We start from the raw sequence: 9,308 nt of genomic DNA on the forward strand, positions 1-9,308 counted from the left end.
ACTTAGGGATATAACACTGATATTGGCAAAAAGCAACTTAGTTGCATGTGTGGTTAAATTTAAAAAGGAAATTTATGAGAGGAATCAAAATCTTGAATTTATCATATATTGACATCGGATGTTTCTTTTCCCTGAGAGCAAAAAATCCATCTGCTTCTTCCTGGAGGAAAGGATATGCCCATGCAGAGGCTTCTATTATAAAGCAAATAGATTTTTAACTAGGATTTTCAAAGAATTGGCTGAAAAAAATAGTTCTCTTAAAGACCCACATCTCACAGTTTCTGTTGGTCAATTAATTTTTAAATGATATCAGAGCTTTTCAGCTCTCCTAAATTTTGTGTTCCATCAATCGATGGGAATAAATTACGTTCCCCTATTTGACAATTACAAACTATTGCGAGCTGGTGAGATGACTCGGCAAGTAAAGATGAATATGGTCATGTCTGAAAACCTGAATTGGATTCCTGGGAGCCACTTAATTGAAGGAGGGAACTGATTCCTAGGTGTTAGTCTCGGACTTCCACACTCACGTGTTCCCGTCCCAGAAGAAATAAACACATTAACATTTAAAATGTACAAAAACTGAATGTTGAATCTTCAAACGTTAGATTTATCCTCTGAGGTTAAAGGTCTTTTCTGTCCCTGGAATATTCAGTTTCGCTTAGCTAGTAATGTTCTCAGGGGATTGACATCCTCACCTGTCATGTCTCCAGCTACTGTTGCTAGGAAACAACCTGTTACTGGGAAACAACTTGCCTTTTCCTAAGCATGCTGCTTCCAATGATGTCCGGTCCAAAGACTTCCTTGACTTTCTTTCTCTTTCTGGAACACGTTTCTTTTCCTATACTAAGGCCTTCAAAAAGTAAAAACTAAGGAACAAAAGAAGGACTTCAATCATATGTGACTGGGTATGCATATGTTATAAAATGGCCTGATATGAAATCTAAGAAATGTTCAATTACTACCCCATCTGCTCAATTCATTTTCTTATGAACAAATGGAAAACATTGTGAATAACATTAATGAAGAAAGACATTTATAAATATGAACAAATTAGGAATCAGAGACACTTTATGATTAAAGAACTCCGAGAGGCTGGAGAGATGGTTTAGTGGTTAAGAGCGCTGGCTGCTCCAGCAGAGGACTTGGGTTCTGTTCCCAGCACCCACATGGCTACTAACAATCATCAGTAACTCCAGTTCCAGGGAATCTGAGGCCATCTTCTGATGTCCTCAGGCATTACATGACACACAGGTACGCTTACATACATGAAGGCAATTAACTCATGTACATAAAATTAAAAATAATGATGATAATAATAATGAATAAAAATATTTTTACAAATAACTTTAGAAGGCTTGTGGAAATGACTCAGTCTGTTGCCAAACACGAGGACCTAAGTTCAGATCAATGGCACTCACTTAACAGTCAGTTGTGGCTTTATGTACTTGTAGCCCTAGTGTTTGGTGCTAGAAACAGGCAGATTCCAGGGACTCGGGGGCCAGCTAGCCTAGCTGAAAAATCAAAGTACACATTTAGTGAGAGATAATATAATGTAAAAAAGGAATTGATAAGGACATCTCATTATCAATCCTTAACCTTCACACACCTTCATCAGTAAAAGACACACACACACACACACACACACATACACACACACACACACACACAAACTCTGAAAGCACATAAAGTTCTTTTCCATGATTATCAGAGGTACTACATAGAATTGTAGAATTGTAGCATGTCACAATGATAGAGACATAGTACACAGGGTCTATAATGTGTACTACATGGAAAACTGCATATGACAGCCCTGACAGCTAAACCTTGTTTAGCTTCGGGCATTGATGTGACATAGAAATTACACAATCATTCCCAAGTTTTTTCAGAAATAACAGAATGGGTACTTTTCTTCACTATATTTTTATAATGAATTCTGAAGACTACCAGAGTTATAATATGGTCACTAAGCATAATTTGTAAGTTAGAGATGAAGAAAGTGTGTTTGAATTTCATGTAGGCTTCATACCAATCTGTACACTAGTGATTTGTGGAGAAGAAAGGGAAATGAAAGGGGCTAGTGAAGAAGAGAGCGAGGAGGGAGGAAGAGAGGGAAGGCAGGAGACAGAAATGGAAGAGCGCTTAATGGCTAAATTTGAAACAAAATTTCAGTTTCTATTCTGATTATGAAAATATTTATAGTACTTTTTAGTATTGCTTTGGTAACACTTTTTGTGGATTTTAGTTTAACAGTATGAAAATTTCAAAGGGTTGGAGAGATGGCTAAGCACTTAAAGGCACTGGCTACACTTGGAGAGGACTTGGGTTTGGTTACCAGAATCCACATGGCTCATAGTTTTCCATAACTCCAGTTCCAGGGCCTCAAGGAGCATCACATGGCATAGATGTACTTACATGCAGAAAAAAGGCTCATATATGTAAAAATAAAAATAGATAAATTAAAATATATTTAGACAGGCATTTTGGTGCACACGTTTAACCCTAACACTCAGGAGGCAGAGGCAGGTAGATTGCTGAGAGATTAAGGACAGCCTGGGATGTTTTACATAGTGAGTTCCAGATCAACTGGGACTACATAGTGAAACTCTCAAATAAACAATCAAAAATCTTAAAACTTGAAAAGGCATAAATATTTCTTTTAAAATATTTCGTTTTCTCATTCTCACTGGACATGAGTATTCTCACCATAGAAAAATTACAATTAACTGTTGCTGCTTTTCTCTAAATACTAAATGTAGTTTATAGATTCCCTGTCACTTCCCCTCTTGTTTCTAACTCATTTCCTCATTTCTCTGTAAACTGCTCGCACAAATATACAAAGGAATCCAGTAGTTTAGTCAACACGAGGAAACAAGTCTGTGTGGAAGTTGCTAAAGAGAATGGATTTTCCCAAGTTGTTTAGATCAAAGCTTAATGGATCCATTTGAGACACTTCTCTACAATCAAAGGGGATTTGTTGTCAATAACCTTGCTAATTTGACTCTCATAGCACTAGCAGATGTTAGAAATTTGCAGTTATTTGGAGCTGATTAAAAGTAAGCTACCCTCATTTTGGGGGGAGTTTTATAACTTTATTAGACTCTCAGCAGTTGATTCTCATCCACATTGACTCTATGTAGATTTCTGAATATGGTAATGGCAACATAGGTCACCAAAGTGTACAGCTTGTTGGGTGAATCCTTATCCTTATTATGTTTCCTGGACAAATGAGCATGGATGCAGTATGGAACATTCCATATTCTTTAAGCATCCATTAAATCAGGGTCACCTTCACATTCTTCCTAAGGGAAAGCAAGGACAACCTTGAAGAACATGTCAGAAACCTGAGTCCTGTACTGTTGATCAAGATTGCTTCTTCTGGTGATATCAGTAACATATTTCATAGCTATAAATTAAATTAAAGAATTCACATAAGCAACGCAACTGTAGTCATTATGCTACTAGCAGAAAAAATACTTAAACTCTTGTTTTATTAGGGGGAAGTCAGGAGGCCTGCCAGAACAGTTTGTCGTAAAGAACAGTGTGCATGAATAATGCATGTGAATGAGCACATAGCTCAACTTCAAGAGTTGCTGTGGTGGCTCGGTGGTTAAGAACACTTGCTGCTCTTGCAGAGAACCTGGGATCAGTTTCCAGCACACAAGCTTGGTGGCTCCAGTTCTAGGAGCTATGACACCTTCTTTTGGCCTCTGTGGACACTGCATACAAACAGTGCACTTACATATATTCAGGCAACAAAACTCATTAGATAAAAATACAATTTTAAAAGTTGATATGACCAGCATGAAAAAACACTTTAATATAAAATGTGATTTTAAATATCAAATCCACTAAGTATGACTGTTTTCTCTTTTTGTCTTTCTCTTTAACAGTATGAAAGAATCAGGAGGAGGCCATAAACAGTGGCGAGGACTCCTGACATCTACCTGTAAGCCATGCCAGATGGCCTCTGCCAGCCCTGTTTGTGGGTCTGATGGTCATTCCTACTCCTCACAGGTGAGAACTGTTGTCCTCAGTAGGGGATAAGTAATGCTGGTTGGTTATCATCGTGGCTTCACTATGAGACAATTCCAGTGGCTCATACTTTTGAATGTGATCCTTCACTGTTGATGCTGATTTAGAAGGTTCTAGAAAGTTTAGGAGGTGGAGCCTCACTGAAGGAAGTGGGTCACTATGGGCTTGTTTTGAGGTTGTAAATACTGCCCCACTTTCTCTCTGCACTTGCTTTTTTGACTGCCAACAGCTGATTCAACATGTGTGCACTGCAACTGATACCACAGTAGACTAGATCCATACCTTTAAAACTGGCCAAATTAAATCGTCCGTTAAGACGTTTGTTAGCCATTTGGACACAAAATTTAAAAATAAACTAGTATAATAATTAAATATAATCATTTCTATTTGGTTTCCATGGAATATATTTATTTATCTTTTAAAATAGTATGAACAATCTCACTGGTTTAGAGTGTAATTTGAAGTATATTTATTTCTCCCATACAAACTCAGGCAGACAAAAACCCAGCATAGAATCAGGGAAATGAACAGCAGACTACAATCTTAGATGAGGAAATATTGGCAGCTGGTTACTGCTGGGTGAGGAAGAGCTGATCTTCCCATGCCAGAATATTTGAAGCACAAAAACTAAAGTTGTAAAATATCTGAAGCAGAAAAACTAAAGTTGTAAGCACTCTGAGCTTCTAAATGTGAAGCACAATATCCTTCTATGAATGTAGCCACAGTATTAGTGATCATAACTCCTATAACAGCAAAATAGCAGCTGTAGTTTTCCATTGCAGTTACTTTTCACAAATCTCAACCATTGTCTACTCCATCATCTCATTTAATGCAGCAACAACCCTTTGAATAGATGGGAACAGTGAGGTTCCCAAAGGAACAGCAATATGGCCAGCTTTACATATTTAATTAACATCAAAGCCAAAATTTGATGCCATCTCTAGTTCAATGTCTCTCTTTACTTTATTCTGCCTTCTTATTTGCTGTGCCAGATCATTAACATATTTGTACCTGTTTAAGAACTTAGCTTACATAAGATATTGATGACTGTTCTTTGAATATGTGACAGAAAAGAGAATGGGTTCACAACCTCTTATCTGAAATCCTCAGAGCTCGATACACTGTTTTAGAAAAGTGTGTTCCAGAAAATAATCAGAACATTACACACAGCTTGTATTATCAATGCATTAATATCCCCTTAAGGAATTATGTATGTCTTTGCAGTAAATAATGTGCACAATTTCTTTGAAACAGCCTTAGCTCAGTTCATATCTGGTATTGCTTTCTGTAAAGTTAATTCCAGAATTTAAATATATATATTATTTTTTAATTGGGTTTTGTGCATTTCATATAATAGATCTTAATCAAATTTAGAACCCCTCCCCCATCTCTTCCCCTATAGGCCCCTGCTTGATTTTCTGCATTCTGTTATATGTGTTATATCCTATCCAATCAAGCATTTGTACCCAGACATCTCTCAATGCAAGTTCATCCACTGAAGGCTAAGTCACTCCACCCCTTAAAGAAGATCTACTCTCCCTCACCCTGCAGTCATCAGTTACCAATAGTTCCTAGGCTAGAGTTGGGGTCTGCTCCTCATTTCCCAAGATCTATGCTGGGTTTTTTGTCTGATTGAGGCAGCATAGTACTTGTGCATCATGTTAGTATTATTTCAAGTTCATATGAGCAAGTTCCCAGTGTCTTGAAAGTCTCTGGTTGTTTATGTTCATGACTATCAATTTTTCTGCTCCCTCTACCACAATGGTATCTGAGCCATGGGTGGATGAGGATTACCATAGGAGTCCTACCCAGGGACACACACTCTGCAGTCTCGCTCTTGTTCTCTTCTCTAAAACTTAGCCAGTTGTGGCCTCTGTGTGTATCTCTCTCCGTTACATGAGGAAACTGCTGGTGAGAGCTGAGGGATGTATTGGTTTTCTCTCTACCCTCTGTCCTGCTGTGTTCCATGAGCCTTAGGTGTAGAGGTCCCACTGCGGTTGTGTCACTTAGGGCTGAGTATCTCTCACACAGTATATTCTCCATGTGTGACCAGATGTGGAATTCTGTAATAGCCTCCATCTGTTACAAAAAGAAGCTTCTTTTATGAGTGGTGTGCAGTATACTTGTCAGGTAAGCAGGCAGATCAGGGGGGCAAAGACAAGATGAGGGTAGAGACAGCCTCTTGAGGGTCTAACAAACTACCCTAGATGATTAATCTAGGCTGTGTTTGGAAGTTACTCTAGAGATTTGAGGCAGAAGAGCAAGAATAGACCTGGGCTCAAAGGGGACAGAGTCCTGGGGAGAGAGTAGAATCCAGAATTTTTGATGTTTAGAATATTTTGGCTTTGGGTGTATCTTATGAACTCTACTTTCTTCAAGTAAATATTTCCCCAAAACGTCCCGTTTGTACTTCTCAATTAAAAACTTACTAGGAATAATGAATGATAGTAATAGACTTATTCAGGAAATAAAGATACATATAGTACACATATGTTTGCTATGATGTATTCTGCAACCTTAAGGATGCTTCCACGTGTTTGATAAAGTGGGTATATTGCTAATAGTAGGGCAGAGTGTCTAGGGTCCTCCCAACCTGACATTGATTTCAGTAAATGTATTACAGAGCAGAGCCTCAGGTTATAAGTTTGGGAAATTCATATTAACTCAAAGATAAGGCACACTAATATTATTAAATACCCAGTAATTATGATGTGCAAATCAGTATGTCAACTTAATAAGTTATAAGAAAGGGCACAAATCCAAACTGATGGATGTCAGTAAATTTAATCTTAACTGTAATTTGTGAGCATTGGACACTGAGTAATTTCAATCAGTGTATATACTGGGATATTTCTGGCTGTCACCTACCATGAACCTATGTATTTCTTTTTTATGTTATTTATTGTTATGCCTTCCTATGTGAAATTGCACCCATGACTTGCAATGTTGTGGAGGACAGAGGAGGGTGTTGGATTCCCTGGAAATGAAGTTATGGACGGTTGTTAGCTGCCATGTGGGTGCTGAGATTCAAACCCAGATCTGTAAGAACAGCCAATGTTCTTAACTGCTGAGCCAACTCTCCAACCCCAAACCTATGTATTTTTTTTAATTTAATTTTTTTATGTGTATGAGTGTATTGCCCGCATGTATGTGAGTGCACCCATGTCATGCAATGCCTCGGAGGTCAGAAGACGGTTTCAGATTCCCCTGGAACTGGAGTTAAGAACGGTTCGTAGCCCAAATGTGGGTGTTGGGAATCGAACCCGGGTCCTCTGCAAGAGCAGTCAGTGCTCTTAACTGCTGAGCCATTTCTCCAGCCACAAACCTATGGATTTCTAAAATTAGAAATACAGTAGTCATGCCAGGGGCACTGGCATGTTTGAGTCCAAGGCCTCCATTTCCATAGGGAAGGGTAGAGGAAATCTACCACCTATCTGTATAGGTTCAGTTGAGAATGCCCATGTGGATGATCTTTTCTTTCAGAGACTGGCTTTCCAGGATACCAGAGTGCATCTGCATCGAGTGGTTTCTGTAGACTTGAGACTATACTGAAGCCTTGTTAATAAGAGAGAAGCTACTAAGTAGTTAAAGTGTTCTTTATACTGTGTGTTTTGGTACTATGAGACTTTTGTTGTTTTTCCATATACCAAGTGAGCTGTAAACCATTACCAATCATAAGGTCTTATTCAGCAATATGTCAAGTAAATTAATATCAAAACAACCAAATTTTAATAATTACTTTAATTTTATTGCACAAATGTCACTTTCAATAAATATTCTTATTTATTAATATATATAGAGAACATGGTTCAAAAGAATATTGGTCTTTAGTAATCCTAAATCACTCCATATATTTCTGTGGATTACCCATAAAGTGGTGGCTTTTCAATTATGGAACATTCACACTAACCTTAAGCCTGTGCATCAGTAACAGTAAGGCTGAGTTGTATAAAATGTTAACAACTAAAAGGAATTTACTGCTTCCTAAAGGTTTAGGGTGATTGAAACTCAGATATTTTTGTGAGAAAGAAATATTAACTATGGACTCTTTATGTAGCAGACCAAGAGGAAAGTTGGTAGAAGGAATGTCTTTTTAAAGAGGTCAGCTCATTATATTCCCAACATCTGCTTGCCAGAAGATGAAAATGTGTGAAGCAAGGAGTCACTAGGTCTTTACTCTGGCTCCTGATTTACAGGACTTTGTAAGCACTAGGGTACTTTAGCTCAAACAAACACCAAGGGAATTTCCAGGCCTGTTCTTCAGGTGTATATTTTTTTTAGCACTTTGAAATTGGTGCCCCCCATATTTCTTTATTACTGCAAGCACAGGATATATAAATTAAATTATAACTATTGAAATTAAAACATATGTGGAGACAGACCATTACAAAATACAGTAGGGGCAGGAATTGGGTCAAGGATCAGATAGAGGAGAGAATTTAAGAAATTATATAACCAGCATTATTTCAGAATGTATTATTTATTAAACAAAGTGACTGATTTTTTATTAATTATTACACTGAACATCAAACACAGAAGCTTGGGTTTTTCTAATAGAAATGACCAGGAGATAATTTTAAAACTTCACATATAAAAATACACAGGAAAACAGAGATGTCTGAAAAGGAAGGTTTACGTGAAAAATATTTGGGACCATAAATGATTTTCATAAAACATTCTTATGCCATTTTGTGTTTCTTTCTTGTTAAGAAAAATTATTGATCCTCTTAGAAATGTATTTAATCATTATTTTAAAAACAGTGAATGGTTTTAGAATTCTTTAAACTTTAGCAGTGCCAGAAAAAAAATCTAAATATCCCTTGTTCAAAATTATTTGAGAGTTAATCATTCTTGAAATTGACACAAAAGATAAAGATCTTTGTTGCTTTACTTCAGGCAGTCTATATTGTTTTTATTGTCAAGCTTCAGTACAATGTAGGAATCGAATTATTCTCCAGCACACTATCTGTGTTAGACCATGGATCTATTTGTCACTTTATGTAAATTGTGCATTACATTTGCTGTTAGAAGTGATCTATAAATAATACTGATATTCTAGAATTGAGCAGGACAGTGATAAAACAAATTCTCTGAGGACAACAGCTGATGCATTAAACTATTTTTCTATCATATTTAATAATTTAGTGCTCAGCAATTGAACTAAACATGAGTGAATTCCTTAGCAACAAACATTGTCTATAAAAATGCATATGGATATGTGTGCATATTTTTTTTAATAATAAACAAATTATATTTTAAGAAAAAGAATTGAG

At 36.9% G+C, this 9,308-nt stretch overlaps 1 protein-coding gene across 3 annotated transcripts in view; it reads left to right on the plus strand.

Moving 5' to 3' along the window:
* Nucleotides 1-9,308, plus strand: part of Spock3 (SPARC (osteonectin), cwcv and kazal like domains proteoglycan 3) — a 442,261-nt gene that overhangs the window by 307,720 nt on the left and 125,233 nt on the right. For all 3 annotated transcript variants that reach the window (XM_008824947.3, XM_008824946.1, XM_008824949.1), the window contains one exon: nt 3,894-4,017. In XM_008824947.3, the coding sequence (XP_008823169.1) occupies nt 3,894-4,017 (124 nt within the window). The remainder of the gene's footprint in view (nt 1-3,893; nt 4,018-9,308) is intronic.

The sequence above is a fragment of the Nannospalax galili genome, unplaced genomic scaffold (genome assembly GCF_000622305.1).
Source record: "Nannospalax galili isolate Female #2095 unplaced genomic scaffold, S.galili_v1.0 scaffold109, whole genome shotgun sequence".
In the NCBI taxonomy this organism is placed as follows: domain Eukaryota; kingdom Metazoa; phylum Chordata; class Mammalia; order Rodentia; family Spalacidae; genus Nannospalax; species Nannospalax galili.